This window comes from Mchenga conophoros, linkage group LG5 (genome assembly GCF_057382185.1).
Source record: "Mchenga conophoros isolate Kocher_MC1m ecotype Shallow Benthic linkage group LG5, M_conophoros_male_GT1.1, whole genome shotgun sequence".
Classification (NCBI taxonomy): Eukaryota; Metazoa; Chordata; class Actinopteri; order Cichliformes; family Cichlidae; genus Mchenga; species Mchenga conophoros.
The window spans coordinates 35,025,204-35,045,175 of NC_140530.1; the positions used below are offsets into that span (position 1 = coordinate 35,025,204).

The following is a 19,972-nucleotide window of genomic DNA, read 5'->3' on the forward strand; positions in this document are numbered from 1 at the left end:
GTTTCAAATTCAAGCTATATTACACATTTAGGGCGCTGTGCATGGTATACTGCTAAACTGCTAAACAGATTATTTGCTTAATGCAGTCTACTCATATGTTTGATGCATAAGCTTTGCAGAGCTCATTTGTTGTGATAGTAACCTGCTCTATTTCCAACAGTTCTCATGAATGCAATTATGGTTTGGAGATGCTAATTTGTAGAGGAGCAGTTCTGTGTGGAGCTGAGGGAGTAATCAGCACGTATTCATGTTTGAAGGCCTGACAGATTGACCGATGCCTGCTGTCGAGGCAGATATGATGCTGATGGATTTACCCACAATCCTTTTCTCCATGCATTAGAGCTGACATGGCAACTGCTGAACAATCATTCAGTTCCCTACTTAGCCCCATTTACTGTGCCTTGAAAACGACATTTTCCCTTGGTACAAGGCTAAGATATTGAAATTATTTTTCATGCTTAAAATACACAAAATGCTTTAAAATGACAAAAAAAGTTTGCTCCATCATCATTTCATCCTATGTGTTGACATTGCTTACTTCATAATTTGCATTTCTTCTTTTAGGCATGAGCCAGAACAAGTTAAGTTTAAGATTAAGACCAACACTCATCACTCCCAAGTATTAAATATTTTTCTTACTGTGATTAAATGTGCGCTACTCACCGAGGGCATTTGGCTGGATACGAGGTGACTGTCCTGTCCCAGCATGTTCGACATCATAAGTGTGGGCAGCTCTGGGTAGGAATACGGGTTGATGAGCCCATTGTGTGACAACGAGTGACCGAGGTAGCCTGTAGACTCGTGCTCCATCAGGTGAAGAAGAGGCGGTTCGGGGTGGTTAGGTGGAGTGATAGGTGGGATCTCATAGTCTTCGTCCCCGGCTCCATTTCCACTTGAAGTGCCGCCACCTCCTCCTCCTCCCCCACTGCCACCTGTCTGACCTGTGTAGCTCTGTGGTGGGACAGACAGAAAAAGAAATAAAGTGAAATACACTGTTTTCATTGAGCAGAAACTGAAAATCAATCCATTTTAAGTCCCTGTGACTATTACACACAGGCTGCAAATGTAGAAATATACAGTGTTTTATAGTTTTTCTACAGTAGACAATGCAAAGTGGAAATGGCTACTTGAGCTGTCAGGAGTGGTGAATGCCCCACCCAGCAAACACTTCCATAAACGTAAACTCGCAGCTAAATCATTAATGTCACAAAGCAGGTGCGTTGCAAGATAAATTGCTCTATGCAAGGTTGGACATACGTGTCTCTGCAACTACAGGGTATGGGCAAGTCAACTACAATTCTCTACTCACATTTTAGAGAAAACCATACTATTGCAAAATTTACAAATAAATCTAATGGTTCCCAAACAGGGAACTAAAGAAAAAAATTCTGTTTTTGAGTAGATTGCATTCATTTCCAACAAACAGAAGGACATTTTTTCCAGAAGTTACATGAAAAGAATATATATGTGTGTGTGTGTGTACTTGCATATGCTAAACATTATGATTACAAGCATTAACTGTAATGTGTTATTTTATTTTGTCAAGCTAGAAATTCCACAAAGGTTCTTCTGATCTGTCATTTTACTACATTAGGTATAATTTTCCTTCAAATGTTAAACGACTCATTTTGGAACAAAAAAACAAAACAATGCTCAGCGATCAGTAATATAGCAGACCAACAGTCTCTATTCGCGTGCTGTCTCTCTAACACAGTAAGTCCAATCAGATCAGGGTTCTGCACAGAGCAAGAAGAAAAGAAAAATAGCAGGGAAATTCAACGGGGAATGAAAAGCAATTTTGTCTGAGACGATCCAACTTGACTCCCATTGTAATGACTGAGTCAAATTAATCATCACAAATAATATTCTGGTGTCAGCCATTCAAGGGTTTTTTAATAGAATTTTTATGATTCATGTCTAGCAGTATACATCAAACAGTCAGTTCTGCAACATTTCTGAAATCAATTCAATATCATCTTTGTGTAGGCTGTCATCCTCGGCAGCAGAGCGGTCATTTATCTCTCAAACAGATACTTTTAGAAAATAAGGGGCATGTGGAGATGGAAGGAAGAAGAAAGGATACGGGGCGCTTTTTTTCTTGTTTTTCTCTCAACCCTGTTTTAGTATCAAGGTAAGTGCAATGGCCTATTTTGTAATTTTTGAGCACATCAATTACAGATAAAGTAGTATGAATAAGCATTTTACATCCTTGGAATGAAAAAACCCAAGACAGTTTTTCTATTTAAATCCCACGTGCAGCAACGAGCGCAAAGCCACATGAGATAAATTTAATTTTGCAACAATAAGAATGTCAATAAGAAGAAATAAGAAAAGTCTAAAGCACACATCTTAAGCGTAATGGCAAAAACAGGAGGTTTTCACTGTTGAATCAAGAGTATAGAGACACACTTAGAATTAATCCTCTTTCTTTTTTCTCTCTTTCTTTTCATTTGGCGTAACATTTAGTAAACGATTGCCTCAATTTGATTTACTTTGTCCTGACATAGCCTGCAAGCAAGTTGATATTAATTTTCTGGACTGTCCTTTGAAGACAGATGTTTTTGTAAACCTTTGGGGATAGTGTTATTGTTTGGTCTAATGGACAAGAAAACGAACATTTCCTGAGATTCAATTTCCCTCATAATTGTTGGAAGGAAACTAAATTGTCTGTTGTAAACATTGGAGCTATTGTGTGAAGTGAGTCCCTGTGCGAGTCCCTCTGAGCCACCATGTGCTTCACTCTGACTGTAGTAGACTATGTAATCTAAAGACCACCATGCTTAGTCATCATGTAGCGTGTTTATCAATCTTTTGTTTTCTCAGTAAATTAATCTACATCCAAGCTACAGAAACACTTTTCTGGTCACATCTATTGCCTTTGATTGTGCAGAGGGACAAGGACAGAAGATGTGTCATGTGTTGGATTGCTATGAAGGCTCATCCAGTGCCCTTGATGATAAAATGTAAATACCAAGGACATTCCCAGTTGGATTGTGGCAAGATAAATTATTCATATGCCTCTATTCAGAATGAGATTGCATGTACAGATCCACATGTACACTGTGGCTAATGTATACTCTTTTCTTCTTTGAAAGTAAAATCCAAACCAAGGCAATGTATATGATGGATCGTATAGACCAGCATGTGTCCTAGTATGGAAGTAGCTTTTCAAACATGCAGCCCCTGTTTTTTTCCCTTTTTTCCTCTGAGGTACTCATCATTGGTTTACTTTCAATAGTCGGGGCTGTTCTCCTTCAAAAAGCAGCAGATTCTATTTTCAACACTCTGTTTTTCACCATGCTTTATTTTCCTCATCTGATCAATGCGGTACACTATAGGGAACATTATTTCCAATACACAGTATGTTGTCTTCAGTGCGAGCGAATGCAATCTGTAACATTTTAATTAAGAGACAGATCTCTCGACTGTAAGTGTTACATACCAGCACACCTTTCATTTGAAAGAAACAGATGAATAGACAGTTGGTCTGGGACTGAGAGAGAAAATAACATTGATTGGGGAGCTTTCCAGCTTGTCTTTTATTTGGCACAGATCTCTCCCTCCCTCTGTAACACTGCCTGAGTATTCAAGGCCTTCTGGAGATGATATTGACTGTGGCTAATGGCTCATTATCTCTATATTCTTGTACTTATTAGATTATTGTTATGATGCCTGTAGAAATCAGGATTTGGGACATTGCCCATTTAATATTAAATTGCACATCCATTTTAAAATTCTCATCTGTCAATTGCAATTCATATGTTGGGTTAAAAGCTACTTACCTTTTTCAACATTACATAGCATAATGTTGGACCTCCTGGCATAATGTTGCTCTGGCATAAAATTATCAGGCTATTAAGCAGCAACTGACAGATAATAAACTACTGTTTATTTTGATAACTAACTAATTGTCCTCTTTCAGTGACAACTCTAAATATTCTTTGTTTTTTAGCATTTTAAATCTGACACATAATGACAAGATAATAATGACATTAAACATTATTTTCAGCTGTATTCACAATATTTGCTTTTTTTTAGCTTCGTCTTGAAATCAAAGGAATTTCATGACGCAAACATTATTTTGACAGGTGGGCCACAGACTGGGAATATCTCCACTAGCATGACATCAAGTGACACAGTAAGTGCTGTGTTTTCAGACCGGATCCTTGCGTTCCACATGGACGAAAGAGTCCGGTGTCCTCCCAAGTCAACGTCTGTTTCGCAAAGAGGGTGGGACCGACGGCTCAGAGACAGACGATGACATATCTGTCTCGCCGCTAATATGGACTTATCTGCTTATTGAAGAGCTTTGTCAAAGCAGTGATTTATGCTTGAAATACCCATACATCACTGCTTCCATCACCTCTGGCACTCTTCGTTCTGACACCTTCCCAAAATTCACCGTGCAGCACTCTGCAAGCCAAGTAAGGCCTTGTTATCTCTCACTCCATGCAGTCCGGTTTATGAAGAAAACAGTGGATTTATCTTTGGGATGAATTTAAGAGCATCAACTTTTTTATTCCCTCTGTCACTGCTCTCGCAAAAGGAGGCTTATACTGTATATTCAAAAATGATCCTGTTTACTAGTGTACACAAAGCTCTTGTTTTAATGTAATACAGCAAAGGCAAATAATGCTTGTCTGACAACAGAGATCAGTTATTTTCAAACACATAATCTAAGAGCTGTGAACTCTTGGCTTGCTGTTGTTGATACCCTTTCTTGTTTCTCATAGCGTCTTCTTTAATCTATCCATCTCTTTCCTTCAACTCAGGCTTAATTAAAGCCATAGCTGTTCCTCTGCTACTATATCTTACAAGAGTGGGAATGGAAATGGGCAGGAGATCCAGTTACAGCCACCCTACACCTTCACTTTCCTCTTCCTCTCTTGGCTTGCCCATTCAGCTCTGTCCCTTGTGAAGCCCCAATAGTTCTGGCCCTATTCCACGTTCCTTAGACCCCGATCAGCCCCCTTCCTATCCATCCCTCTGTCATCTCATCTCCCTCTAAAACAGCCCAGCTGCTTTATTTATCTGTCAGTATTTTACTGTTCAGAAATCATAACAGGAACTCTGGGGACTGAGATGCTGTACTTGGGATGTGTTCAGTGAATGAGTGGCACAGGAGGGTGAGGAGAGAGGAAATAAACCCTTTCAAAGACATAAACCCCACGGAGAAACAAATGGGAAGAAAGGAAAATATGGAGAGAATAATTAAGGTGAGCACCAACTGTCTAAAGTCAAAAGATGCAGATGGCCCTATTCACCCCAGACCCTGAGCTGATTACTAACTAACCTACCACTGACTCAAACCAGCCTTTCTAATTGCACGTGTTTCTCCCCTTTCCTTTTAAGTTTCCCTTTTTCTTCCTTCATATATCCTGTTCCAAGTGCCCGTCTCACTTGTCAGTCAAGGTCAGGAGGTCATCCTCATCTGATCGCGTGTCAGAACAGATTAGAATCAGAGCTTTTGTGTCATGTCATATTTCATTATGCATTTGACTCATCTCGCAGGTCAAGAGGTCGCTCTGATTTGATTGGATGACAGAAATGATATAATTTGTGTTTAACCCTAGGCTGTATGAGGCTCTGAGTGGTGTACTAATGCATTTTGCAAAGATGGGGCAGACCCTCTCCACAAGCGACTAATTTGAAGTGGCACGCCGCGGAGTTGAAGGAGAGCCAGCGCTATTGCACAACATGCTGAGGTTATAAGGGAGGCTTTATCAAATAACAAACACAATCTCCCTTGTACCTCTGTTTCTTTCTGTTTCTCATATGCTTTCTTTTTATCCTGCAAACGGATGGAAGTGCCGAGTAACTAACTGCCCTCTGAGGCTAATATTTTTTTGGGGGGTTGTTCCATATTAATTTGATCCAATAAAAATGTGCTACTGACCTTCCTTGCTCTTGCTGTCTCTATTTCTTCTTCACTATCAAAAAACACTTAATATTGGCAAAAGAGATAACTAATGGAGAAGCACTGTCAACTATAAGAACCACATAATTGCTGCTGAACTTTCAATTGACACACAACAATAAAATCTTTCTTAAATAGCTGTCAAACATGATAAAATAGAAAAGTGTTAGTGTCAAATTGAGTTGTTTGCTGATATTTATTTTGAAAATATCTGTATTTGCTGTTGGAAACACAGAAAGAGTTCAGGACCCTGTTGTGGTAATGACATGCAGATGCCATACAGTGAAAACTGTGATCCCCAGTATGTGCAGCTGGAAAAAGTAAACCATGGTTGCACAAGATAGCTCAGGTTTCCCAATAGTCATCTAGAGTGATGCTGATGTTGATACTGGTGTGTGTGGGTGGAGAAGAGGGCTGGAGAGAGTGAGAGGAGAAAGGATGAACCGGAGAGGAAGAAGCAGAAAATCAAGCTGCATGGGGAAAGAGATGAATCCCACTTTTCAAATTAGAATCCCAAGCAAACTTATTGTGTGACAGTGTGAATTTAGAATTACAATGTTATACTGACACACATACAGTATTATTTCCAGAGTCCCTCTGTCGCTTCATGTTGGGAGCAGCCATGTCTCGTAAACACCCGAGCCTTTTCAGCTTTTCTCTTTGGCACACCACCGCCTGTTCAACAACACTTAACAACAGCCACAGGTATTGCTGAGTTACGACTACGTCAAAGAAGCAGAGAGACTCGACAAGGCCCAAAACAGCAGCCAGTCAACTGTTTTTTAATTTTTAATGACTCTTCAGTTATCTACTTTTCTGTGCCCGCTGTCAAAAATCATTATTAGGAGGTGGACAATAGTGCTACTGTGGCTGAATGACAAAACTAACTATTGTTATAGGAACAAGTAAATGGACAAAAAAAAAAACCCCAGCAGAATAAAGCGTTGATGGATCCTTACAAACTGACTCTAACAATGTTCAAAATAACAAAGGGAGTGCTGATGGCGCAGTCATCCAAACAAATGTGCATTATTCTCAGAATTGTTAGGATCTTGTCACCCACAAATAACTCTGCTGCTAACTCTACACCAGGAGAAGGGGGTGTAAAGAGCATGTGGTGGGTGAGAGTGCATATGGCATTTGTGTGTCCATGTGTGTGTCATTTCAGCTCTTAAATGCTTTTGTGAACATTTCTTAGGAATCCCCCTTTTCAAAACAAAAACCTACTGTAAGAGATTGCACACTCTGTGTGAGTCCGGTGTCAGTGTGTTCTTAAGTGTCTTGCCTCGCTGGTTCAGAGTCAATGAGGCTGTGTATTGGAGGCTGGCACAGCTGGTGGGAGCAGGAGAATAACATCTGGACCGTCGTACTCCTGGTGCCATTGTTAATAAGAGGCTGGTTGTGAATGGAGGAGAGTGGAGGAGACAGCTCTCCAGGGTCAATGAACCTTCCTGTCTCTCACTAGAGTTCTGCTCTGCAAGTCATACTTCATGTATCACCAAAGTGTCCACAAAAGGAGTTACATGTACACAAGAACATGCTAGCCTTAACTAGGCTGCGTGCCGGTCAGTCAGTCGATCCAGAAGGCAGCTACCTGATTTTGGTGAGCTCCTAGAGTTTCTCTAACACAGCCTCAAGTCATTTATTTTACACCAACTGCCGTTAAGTCTTGCCACTGGGCAGCCATCTTGAAACGCCTCTGGGTGCTTATTCTTTTTTGAAGCATTATCCTAATTTACTTTAATTTTAGTGGTTGCCAGGTAATAAAACTGAATTTTAAAAAATCCAATGGCCAACTTTACCCCAAAGTAAACTCTTAAAAAGCTTCTTTTCCCACCCTCAGTTATACTTCTACCACCACCTCTGCTATTAACAAACTCTCCCATAGGTTTCAATTCAGGATTCTACTGTATTCAATGTCTCTGATGATAGTTTCATGTATCTTGACTCTGAAGTATACTCTGATAACTACAGGCTTTTAATCCATTAATATGCCATCAAGCAACAATTTTGCCAATTACATGACAAAATACACTAAGAGCAAACATTCAGGCTTATCTAATAATTGCGAGCTGCTGTGTGCACTAAATTAACATGGTGCCTATACCTGTGTTAGTGTTGTCCCTGGATCATTAATAACTAATGTTGGTCCAGGTTCAGCACTACAAGTTACCAATCACATTGCTACCATATGATGTCATAGTTTTGTGACATGAAAAAACACAAAAAACTGCTGATCTCCACTCAGAACTGGTCACGTGCAATATTGAACCTTGACCAACATTAAGTATGTTGATCCAAAAACAACATCAACACAGGGATATCAGCTCAAGCAGCTATCACAAGCTTTATGCCAGTTTATTTATATTAATTAAACCTCAGGATATTAGCATAGTCACTCTTAGCAAGCTGTACTGTTAATGTGTGCAACCCCAACGAGATGCTAATGTGAATACTAATTCTTGGTCATAAGTTGGCAACAAATTCAGATATAGAAGTTACTCTTTTAAGTATGTTTGGTTCAGTGCTAACCCAGATTAGTACAGTGTTTCCAGTTCTCATTACATGCCACATGCTTTCACTATCAGTCTACTGCTATCATGCTGACTAAACAAATCTTGCAACAAAATCAAGGGAAGCATCAAAGCTCCTCCCTTATGAAAAACACTCAAGTTGAAAATGCTTGCAGGACAGAATTTGAACATCAAGCCTATTGCTAGATCACGGCACATACTGTTCCATAAACATTGCACAAGACAAAACATAGGTTATGTTTAGTCCTGTCAGGTGTTTGGTTCTATATTCTGATGTGACGAAGTATTAACAGGAGCTAAAATGATATTAGTTGCTCACAGATCTTTGCAGGAGTTCATTAAATGTCTGCAGAGTCATAAAGTAAACTAAATCCAACATTCATGCATAAAGCGCAATAACAGTAGCTTAATTATTTATGAATAAAGTTATGAATAGAGCCACAGTTTTACAGCTAAGTTGTTTATATACAACAGTCAGAGCTTGACCATAGCTGTCGGCGGCTACGGGTGTAGTGAAATGCATGTAATTAAAGTAACAGTTAAACTGTCAAATAAATGTATATTTTTATTTGTACTTAACTTCTGGGACTACCATGAGTTAAAAAAAAATAATGATTTGAATATTTGTCTACAATACCTAACACGCCCAGTCCAACTTTCCTCTGTTAGTTTCTCTGCATATTAGTCATTGTGTATGGGAGTATTTGCGATAACCAAAGGGATCTAGGGTTTTTTGTCGAGTAATCAGTTCATATTTGAATGTGTCTCTCTTTCCAGAGTTTCTAATTTTCTTCTAATGTTCTTTCGTGTCCAGTATCTCAGTGTTTCCCTGTTTTCTCCTTCCTCTATCTCATCCATGTCTTGGTGCTTTCTTTGTTAACCTGTCTTAGTGCATCCTTATTATTTGGCTTTTGGCTGTTTTACTTTGATAGCTATCGTGTGTCATGTTTTTGTATTTACTTCCTGTCTTTATCTTCCTTCCTTTGTAATTTCCCTCATTGAGAACAGTGAGTGTGGGGTGGTTAATTATGGCCCCAGTGCAGTGCTCCCACCTGTGTCTTGTTGTCCAGTCAATCCGCTGTACATTTTTACAGAGAGGGTTAGATTGTGTGCTGGCTTTTGCGGTCTGTGTTCTGCTCTTGCCCACTGTGTTTCCTATAACCCCACCCTACAGCACTACATAGAGGGATAAAACCAACTCACAAATACATTTAATATAAAACTATAAAAGCCTTTTTGCCTTAGGCTTTGTACCAACATTTTTGCTGTGCGCTGTTTAACTAGTTTAATAAGAGAAATTGTACCACCTCATTTCTACTTTCTCTAAGCACAGGAAATAAGTCAACATAGATCGATAGCAAGTCTGGGCTTTTTTCATACCTTGAAGATATTGCATCAATAATTAACCAGGTATTTTGCTAATGAATTGTGGCTGAATGGTACATTTTCCTCTATAATAACCCATAACCTTTTTTCACAGCCGTGAGGAAAAACCAATTCATGGGAAACTTTACTAAAAAAATTAAAAATAAATGAATAAATACAAATAAAAAACAGTTATGAAAAGGCTGACTAGACACTGCATTTCCCAATTTCTATTATACCCTAGCAAGAGTGGGTGTTTGTTCCTTATTGTTTTATCCAGTTGGGTGAAAGGCCTGCAGAAACACATTAAAGTTGAATCGCATTAGTTTCATCTGATCACCTAGGGCAACATGGGGACGGACAGCTTAGCAGAGCGAGGCCCTTATACAAATACACAGCTGTGCATTTATATATAATGCCATGTCAGATGAGTATTTCAAACAGAGGGCTTTTAAACAGGGCAAGAGAGAGAGGAGAGAGAGGTGGGGAGTTTCCAAATGACTGTAAAAAGGCCACGGGGACAGAGCTTTCCATCTTTCTGCTGCCGCGACAAATATGCCTGCACATCTTTTTGCTTTGTCTCCGCTCCCTGCTTCGTCAGCGAATGGCTATAGAAATATTTTGGCAGGCTGCTCTTTGTTTTCATTTTCACAAAAGATGCAGTGAGGGAGCGAAAGGGAGAAAGAGCGAGAGGGAGATCTGCTGGGTAGGAAAGGTAAAGGGATGTTGTCAGAGGTTAGAGGGACATTTGAAAAGAAGGACAAGTACAAGGGTGTACATGGAGTATGAGGACAGTTTATTGGGAAGTGGAATGAAGGCAAAAAAAAAAGCAAAATTGAGGGATCGGGGAAGAAGAAAAGGGTGACCTAGAAGAACTAGTAGAAGATTGAGAGTCAAAAGGAAAGTAAACCAGGTGAGGTGGGATAAAAGAGGCAGCAGAAAAAGGGTTAGAGATATTGGGGTGATGGGTAGAGGGTAAAGCACAAAGTAGGGGAATCAATAGGAAGAGGAGGGGGCAGGTGGAAGTGTAGTAGAGGAGGAGCCTGCCATTCTGGTACCCAACTCCAATCTAAACAGCAGGAGGAAGCTGTAAATCAGACTAATGCGACCAAGCTGTAATTCAGACCAGCAGTGCCAGGGCGCTAGTGCGGGGACCCCGAACGGCGGGAGTGTACAAAATGCTGCCGAGAGGCTTTAATCAGTGCAACGATCCAAAGATACGGTCTCCCCCAATCAGCGGGCTTCCTGTCAGTCACACACGACTGAACCGGACCAATCAGGCTCCACCAAGGTTCCAGACATGCTGGCTGGGCTTTGGGCTGCTGCCAAACAAGAGAATTATTCATCTAAACTGGAAAGGTGGAATGGGCCTTTAATTCAGAGCATAGAGGGAAGAGGTGATAGATTTGTCAAAGGTTGGACATAAAAGACTATGGGATCATGTTCTACAATGGCTCATCAGAAACATATGGTGGAAGATGAGAGACACAAGGGAGCTTTAGGGAAGGACTTAATCATATTCATAAGGGGGGAGTTCCTGCAAGTTTAAGCACCAGAATATGTGACAGGCATATCTGTTCAGATCTGTTAACAAGAGCTCTTATGCCAATAAATCTCTCATTAAACACGAGATGAAAAAAAATCACACAAAAGCCCCATTATGAGTTTAATCTGACAACTTGTTTAATAAACATAATGATGTTCACAGCTGCTGACTGTCCTAAAAAAAACCCCAACCAAACAAAAATAAAAATATTTCCATCGATCTTTGTCTAGTTCTCCGTGTCTAACATGTCTAACAGATCTGCTGTTGGCAGTCACCTCTCTAATTACAATTACAACACCCATGGGACTTCCATAATCCTTGCCAGCAATGAGCTACAAAATAGTAAGTGAGATGAGAAATTGCATCAAACTTACCATGAAAACATCATTCGAACTCCGAGCATGTAAAACAGGCAGACAAACTTTCAAATTGCTCGCTATCAGAAGCTGCCTTTTTATACCTGCTTTTCACTCAAAGGGGAAGGAGGGCAGTGCATTAACTTAAAAGTGAGCGGAAAATGCAAATGTAGTCCACTTTATCATCAGGCATTCAAACAGACCCTTTCAACTCGACAATCCATAATATTTCAGCTTTGATGATCAGGAAATGGCCGTGGCTCGATGGTAACACCGAGCTAGATTCTGCTCTGGTAGTGGTGTAGTAGTAGAACTAGTGTGACTGGCTGGGCTACACACACTGTGCATGTTAAAGCCACATGCAGAGTCTTGGCAGTAAAGACGCTACAGCAGCAGCCAATCAATAAAACCTTGTTACGCTAATTGCGAGATCATAATCTCCATTCCTACTTCTGCTGAATATCCAAACAGTCACTCCATTAGCCGAATTATTCCCCTGTGCAGTTTCTCCATCTCCACCCCTCCCCCTTCCATTTCCTCCTCGTGTTCTCTTTTCTGTGACATATTTCTCTCAAACAGCAGTTCTGCTAAATTAATTCATAAGTCAGGGAGAAAGACATCAAAAGAAAACATTGTCAAGGTAAAGTGCTGATGAAGTATATACTGTTTCTTTCACTTTGCTGTGGAGCTATGAGAAGGAATCTCTCACAGTGCATTATCTTTGATCGTGTCGCTTCGCACTGCTCTGTTTAGTTATAGCGAGAGGAATCTTACCTCAGGTGATCTGGTCTACTAAGACCTTTATGATACAAAAGCCTCTCTACTTAGGAGGTGCTCTAATCCTTGCCACTGTGGAGATTTTCTCAGTTCAAACTGTGACAACACTAGGAAATACCAGAGCTTCTTCTCGTTGGTTACTCTTTTCTACAATGATGCCAGGACAATGGCCAGTGGCCACAGGGGCAGACAAAGAGCTTGTTGATGCTAAGACCAGGGTCCATGACCTTGTCATTGAATCACTAACACTTTGTCACTCTGCTTGGGGGGAAAAGAAACTCTACAGAGAACTAAGGAGGGTCAGACAGCGATGCTCATGGGAACATCGATATGACAATGGCACTGACCCCATTTCCTTGTGACTCATCACTAGAACGTACCCATCTAAGCACTGAACAGTCTGATAAGGTTGCGTTGCCAGATTTACTCACCAGCACCCTGTGAATGACCTATATGAATGTGCAAGACATATAGAAAATTAATTCATATAGGTAAGCCACGTTAAATAGAGCAATTACATGGTGAAACCGAAGTGAGAGAAAGCCGAGCACTGAAAAATACACTCTTCACAGAGTTTCGAGGCAGAACTGCTGACCCAAATGCATTTAAATGCAACGGGGGTAGAGACTGAAAAAGAGAAACAGTGAGCAAAAGAGCAAAAGAGGGGGAGTCAGAGAAAATGGGTGAAAGATAAGTTGAGGGAGATAATAAAGCAGCAACCACAGAAAAGTCAGCTTTAGGCAGTATGATTAGTTTAAGTTCGAGATAGAACATACTGAGAATAGCAGAGCACACTGCTGTATACCGCACCCAACTGTTCTGTAAGAATAACACTAATTAATAAAGGATAAGTCTTGTTTTACCTAAACACTTGCAAACAGCACGAGCGTTAATGCAGTTGCTTCTGAGGAACACGAAGCATATACTAGCAGGTATAGAATCGTATTTTTCATGTCGCATTAGTGCAAGAAATGATTGCACTTTATCAAAACATGCTTTGATAATGTCAATCAAACTGCGGCTTTGTTCCAAATTTAGTGATTAAACACTGAAACGGAAAGCATGCATGGATATAAAAAATCCCTTTATTAGTGCTTATGATGTCGTTGATGTGAAATGCATGATGAAAATGAGCTACCGAGTGGTAGTTTGAGAACATTACAACGAAATAATTAATTGAAAAGTTAATGCATAAAACGAGTGAGGTTACATTTTGTGTGTGCTGACCACGAAGACGGTGTAATGTAAGAGTAAGTAGAATGGGTTAGTGACGATTATTCAAATTGACAAAGTTCAGTGAACCGTCTCAACAAAGGTGCCCTCAACCTTTATTTACAGTGACTTTTTTCCAGCGCGATCGCACTATTTAAAAATCTGCTTGGATAAAAAATGTAGCACAGCTAAAGAGGTGCAGATCAGTGATTTGTGGATTTTCCCATCTCTATGTTTTGTTGTCAGAGTGTGTGTCCACCCCTTAGGCCTCCCTGATTCTAGCTGTCAGAGGGAACGAGAGGCTAAACTTGGTGAAGCGGAGAAAAGAGCAAGGCACATGTCAAATGTGAGGGGATCTTGAGTAAACAAAGTATAACACAGAGCAAAGCAAAATCGTCTCTCATCCTATCACCGTCTTTCACGCTATTTCCCTCTGTCTCTTTGTCTCCTGCTTCCCTGTTTTCTACCTATCTGCCGCTCACTCTTGTCTTCTCTAACAAACCGCAATGCTTTGCCCTCCCATCAGTAACTGGTGCTGATGTCTAATCAGTCAATCAGCACTACAGTAAAGCCACATGTGCTATATGAAATTAACTGATAAAAGTAGTGGTTAGCAGTTTTTTAGAAAGTGAAGTATCTGCATGACAAATCTGTCAAATAACAGCGCTGTCCCACTTAAAATGACTTTGTGGCAGTCCTAATAGTCTGAGCCTTCTGAATTAACTTTACATGTGTAGAAAAGACAACACAAGCAGCTCTGTGTCCTACTCTGGGCCATAAGCCAAACCTTAACAAACCAGAGCATTAAGAAATTTAGCAAAAAAGCAAATGCAACTGAAACACAGAACTACTGTAGCCTACGGGTTGGTTTTAATAATTGCAATTGACAGGGACAAATTCCCCGCTCCCCTGTGTATGTCAGATGGGCTTATTCCCAAACTCCACAAATCCCCCAGTCCAAACACAACCATATGGTCTCCCAGTTGTTCATGACCAGCTGTGCTACAGTGTATCTGGCAGGGTTGCCATGTGCTATAGAAGAGCAGTGACTCGCCCATTCTAACTTAATAAATTCTTTGTAATGAAGCCAAAACATTTCTTTATGTCGGCTTTTGCCAAAATTGTGTGCAAAGAGAATGACTGAATATCAGGAATATAGGGAAGTAAAATTGTATGACGACTGTCACTTTACAGTAAGGTCAACGCTCTTTTTATGGGAAATTTGCATAGTTTCACTGGTTTAGCTTCTCTGGTTTCTGTGTACTTAGCAGAAATCTAATCATGATAGGTTAGTACTGTGATGAATTGCTAACCCAGTGCCTACTGCACTATAAACGTAGCAGCAGTGTTCAGCTTCAACTTATAAAAGACAAGAACACATGTTTTATGTTTTATATTATGACGTAACCAATCGGATATTTAATAAACATCATGTCTTATATTTCAAGAATATAGTTCTTTAAAAAATGCGCTTACAGTGCTTAATTTTAAAAGAGGCATTTGAATAAGCAGATTAAGTAGTCCATAAATTTCATTGTCAAGTACATATGTAAAAATGTTGCATTTATTACTACATTACCAATTTTACTGTTAATTGCTCTTTGAATGATTGTAACATCATTTTATTTGTTTGCATGCAACATATGGAATATAGCATGTTCTGTGTGGCATATCTGTGAGTCTAAAAAAGAATAAAATATCTTTAGTCCACTTGCTTTCAGCTTATGTCACATAAGTGTGTGGTTCCTTTCAGTAACAGCGACTTATTGTACATTTCAACAAGACTTGACAACAGTGAAAGAAAAATGGCTTCAAGACTATTTAAGGTCTTCCATTATTAGAAATTTGGACTCACCTGGTTTGGTGCGAGGAACTCGTGATTGTTTTCGTTCATGTACATGTTGTCACCATCAAACTGTAGTGCAGAGACACAGGGAGTGAGAGAGAGAGAGAGATGAGAAAACAGTGAGGCAGAGGCCAACAGATCACAAAAGGGATAAAAAAAAAAGAAATTCTGTCAGTCAGTGCCGATACAGAAAGAGTGTAACACCGCAGCCTAATGACTGCAATAGACCTCGATGCTCCAGTGAATGTCAGTAATTACAGTTCATTAGAGACTTGTATAATTAGGCCCTGTCAAAGCTTGTGTAACTCACACTCTTCCTCTTAGCTTGCCTACAGCCTGAGTGTGTGTTTGTAAGTGTTATGCACACCTAACTGCCATTATTCTCCGTGTGTCATGAAGCAACAAAGGCACAACAGAGTAATAATCGCAACTGCAGCCACCGATGTCTAGTTAGTTGACTACCCAGTTGGTTCAGTCAGTCAATCTTGCACATTCATATCTACTAAAGAAAAGGTTTTTTTCATTTTCTTTCCAATCGCTCTAGAATGAAACGGTCTGTTGGTTGGTCAGTGAGTCCACCACTTTTAAATAGTTTAACATGTATGGGACATATTTTCATAAAATAAAGTACAAATATCTAATATTCGGGGATTGTCCCTCTGGGGAGTTTTGCTCCACCACCATCATTAGATTATTTTTTTACTTAATGACATTGCCATCGTCAACTACTGCATGTATTTAATGCAAATTAACAAATGTTGATTTGTGTTAAATTAACATTTGCATTTAGTGCAACATCAGTCATCTATGTCTTTCTCAACATTAGCCTGCTAGTACTGCCATTATTAGTATATTGTTTTGCAAGCCTCTGAGGCTCTGTAGGTGCTGATTTGTAAGCATGAAAGGTTAATCAAAGGCAGCACTGATGGCAGTAAATAACCTTTGTAAGTCAGCTATTACGTAGTATTAATCAAGAAACTGATCTACTGTGCTAGAATGTCTGCTTGAACAAGTACAGGAGTTTCTAGTTTAAATGTTAACAAAGACAAGCATTAAAAAATATTTCTGTTAAGATCACTCTGTTAAGATGAGACAAGTTTTTCACATGGAATTACATTTAAAAAACAAAAAGATGTAGATACCATGAAATTACCAATTGTTTTTTAGCCCCACTTTGAAGCTTCAGCTTTAGCACTATGATCGCTGCCATCTATGTGCTTTTTAGAACCAGAATTCACTACGTCAGGACAAGAGACTCGAGTGCTACCCAAGCTGCATCATTAGAATATATGTGTGAGATGCACAGGTCTGCTAATTAATTGCAAGTCCATCCATCCATATTCTGCTTATCTAATTCAGACTGGCAGTTAGGCTGGAACCTACCCCAGCTGTCATGGGGCAAGAGGCAGCGTGCAACCTTGACAGGTCGCCAATATACTGCACTGCTAAAACAGAGACACAAACAACCGTTTACACCTAAGTCCAATGTAGAATCACCAATGAATCTAACATCCGTGTCTTTGGACTGTGGGAGAACATGTAAACTTCACCTAGAAAGGCCCCAGCCGGCCAGGGGATTCAAACCCAGGACTTACTTGATAACAGGTGATAGTGTTAACCACCACACCCTTAATTCAAATTAATATAAATACAAAAAGAGAATGTGGAACAAAACTTGTATAGTCTGTTTGCACAACTAACCACACTGTCGGAAAAATTCAGATCATTGCATTAAAAGCTGTCTAAAAGTCACCGACATCACAAACAAGGTCACCTACGTTCTCTGCCGTTAAACTTGTTATTTAACCAGTTTCACAGTTTCAGTCTGTGGGGACTGACCTGCTTTGGGAACCAGCCTCAAGTGGACATTTTAAGAAGTACACTTTTTGGCACTTCTGCATACTTGCAAGTTTTTCAGACCCACAAGTTGCTGATCGTCTTTGTTTATATTGCTTGTTATATTTGCAAATAAAAAAATCATAAATGTAAAGCAAAACATTATCAAATTTATCAAATTATGATATGACACCAGCCTGTCACGTAATACACTAATAACCAAAAACAACATGAAAAACATGACAAAAAACATCCCAAGCCAACATTTTTACCAACCCTGCCACCTATTTAGTGATACACACAAAGAGAACAGCCTTTAGCTTGTTCTGCACTTTGCTAGTTAAATCAGGACAGGACAGGACAGCCCAGCGATTTCATAGCTCAGAAATACCAAGCTAAAGAAGCCTAAAGGGGAGGCATAGGCTAGAGAAAAGGTGACAGTTTGAGGTTATGGAGAGGCGATGAGAACGACAAGGGTGTATCCTGGAGCTAATGGGGAAGGGGATAGCGATCTTGTGCAAGTAGGAGGCCAAGTAGGGAACATACTGTAGGTATTTGGGGGGGGGGGGGGGGGGGGGGGGTTAGAGAGATACATTTAAAAAAAGCACAGGGAGCATGAATGACACTGACATAAAGGAGGAGAGGAGAAGGGCTGTAGCTGCAGTAGTGGCGACAGAAGCCTGTGGTTGTTCTGGCTGTACAGTGATTAACACTGGGGTCACAGCCAGAGGCCGCAGCTCGAAAGACACGGGCATATAAACATGCGCACACATTCACACACACGCACGCTCGCTCACACTCTCCCAGAGGCCTTCCCTCCCTCTCTGTCTGACACTATTTGGCACCAACCATTTATGAGAAAACAAAACACACCTCAAGACAGCTAGTAGTGGCCGAGATGAATTACTGTTGCTACTGTAAGGTCAAATAACGTGACTGGTTTGTGCCTACAGTGAGTCAGAGTGGGAGGGTGTTTCTCAAGCTCTGGCATGGTGACTGAAAATGGACCCGGGTCTTATTGTAGCAATTTTTCACCACATGCAAAGTGTTGCAGGGACCAATTTATGCAAATCACTTATTCTTTTTTATCAATTCTGGGATTTTTTTCCCTTAACATTCCAATATTTCCATTTAAGTTATACTCAGATTCAACTCCAGCACAGTTTTCATTAACATTTATTTCCATCTTCATACATAACACATTGAGGGCAGCAAACAAACCAAAGTACAAAGGCAATTCCTTGCAACATTATTCAATTCGAAGCCCCAGTTCCATTTCCATGTTATCATTCAGCCTCTGATGGAACTGTTACTTCTAGTGCAATAATTTCTGCCTGATAGCACTATTAGTTTGCAGAAGGAACAATCATTGTATTCTGCAATGAAAATACAATCACGTTCTTGCTCTTGGAGAATGATTTTACATGCTGTCCTACTCACATTGTGCTAGATGTCAAGGTGTCTTAGAATAGTTTATTTTCACAACTGCAAACCAGATCTCAATGAGCAAAACAGGGTAAGTGCAAAACAATTATATCAAACGTCAAAGGAGCAAACTGAGGTCTGCAACTGTGCTCTTGCTACACAATGGGAGGAGTCTCCAAGGGCAGAGCTGTTAAAATAATAAACACCATCTAAAATCAGAGGAAAAGGTAAAAATAATCATTTCCTGGTACTGTGAGGTTAACAACTGGTGAGTGTACTGTACACACAGTTTTTACAAACCTCGGTTGTCATGCTGTGCTGATTTTTATTTAATGCTCTCACTCTAATCTGGAGTACGTCAAAAGGAATGATTTTACCTTTTGTGAAACGAAATTACTCCCCTTTCTTGCCTAGACATAGATGAAACCACCAATACCATTCTCCTGTCTCGACACCAAATTGATGACAATAATTTAAAAAACAGGCAATTAGATTCACTTGGCTGAGGAACCAGCTCATCTGAGTAAAGACCTTTAAAAAAGGGTTAGAAAACCTACCAGTTAACACATTATCTCATTACATTTTATTTGTTTAGAAAGAAGTAAGGACAAGAAGTTTTAGCAGCAATTATTTTTTTAGATGAGACTGTGTCTGGTCTTTATGCTGCGCTAAGCTAACCAGCTGCACTTGCATACCTTTTCTTTTGTGTTATTAAAGGCCAAACTCAATTCTAATCTTTCTGAATGAGCTTCGTTCAGCCAAGCACCTAGCTGAAGTGTACTTGACCAAGACTCTGAAGGCCTAATTTGATGCTTATCTCTAACCACTGACCTCTGACTGCTAGCCTCCAAGACCTTTAACTGACCACTGAGATTAATTTCCTCATTTCAAACAGAGAGAAGACAGACAAGGGCTCTGACCTTAGAGTAGATGATGCTAAAAAACACGTAATTCATTATAATAAAGGCCTTTGGCAAACATTTAATCTACTAAAGTAATCAGGAAATAAGGGATGAAAATAAAGGAAAAATAAGTTGAAAAGTATACCAAATCTTGACTTTGTATAATCTGACTCTTAATTCGAAGATGTTTTCCCTAGAAGTCATAATGTGTGAACATAGAAGTAGCGGATATATGAGGAAAAAGGGAGGTTTGTAA

At 39.9% G+C, this 19,972-nt stretch overlaps 1 protein-coding gene across 4 annotated transcripts in view; it reads right to left on the reverse strand.

Annotated features, from left to right (window-relative positions):
• tox2 (TOX high mobility group box family member 2) overlaps positions 1-19,972 on the reverse strand; it is a 102,654-nt gene that overhangs the window by 26,156 nt on the left and 56,526 nt on the right. For all 4 annotated transcript variants that reach the window (XM_085275099.1, XM_085275101.1, XM_085275102.1 and 1 more), the window contains exons 3-4: positions 15,563-15,622; positions 664-951 (exon numbers count right to left, since the gene is read on the reverse strand). In XM_085275099.1, coding sequence (XP_085131225.1) covers positions 664-951; positions 15,563-15,622 — 348 coding nt within the window. The remainder of the gene's footprint in view (positions 1-663; positions 952-15,562; positions 15,623-19,972) is intronic.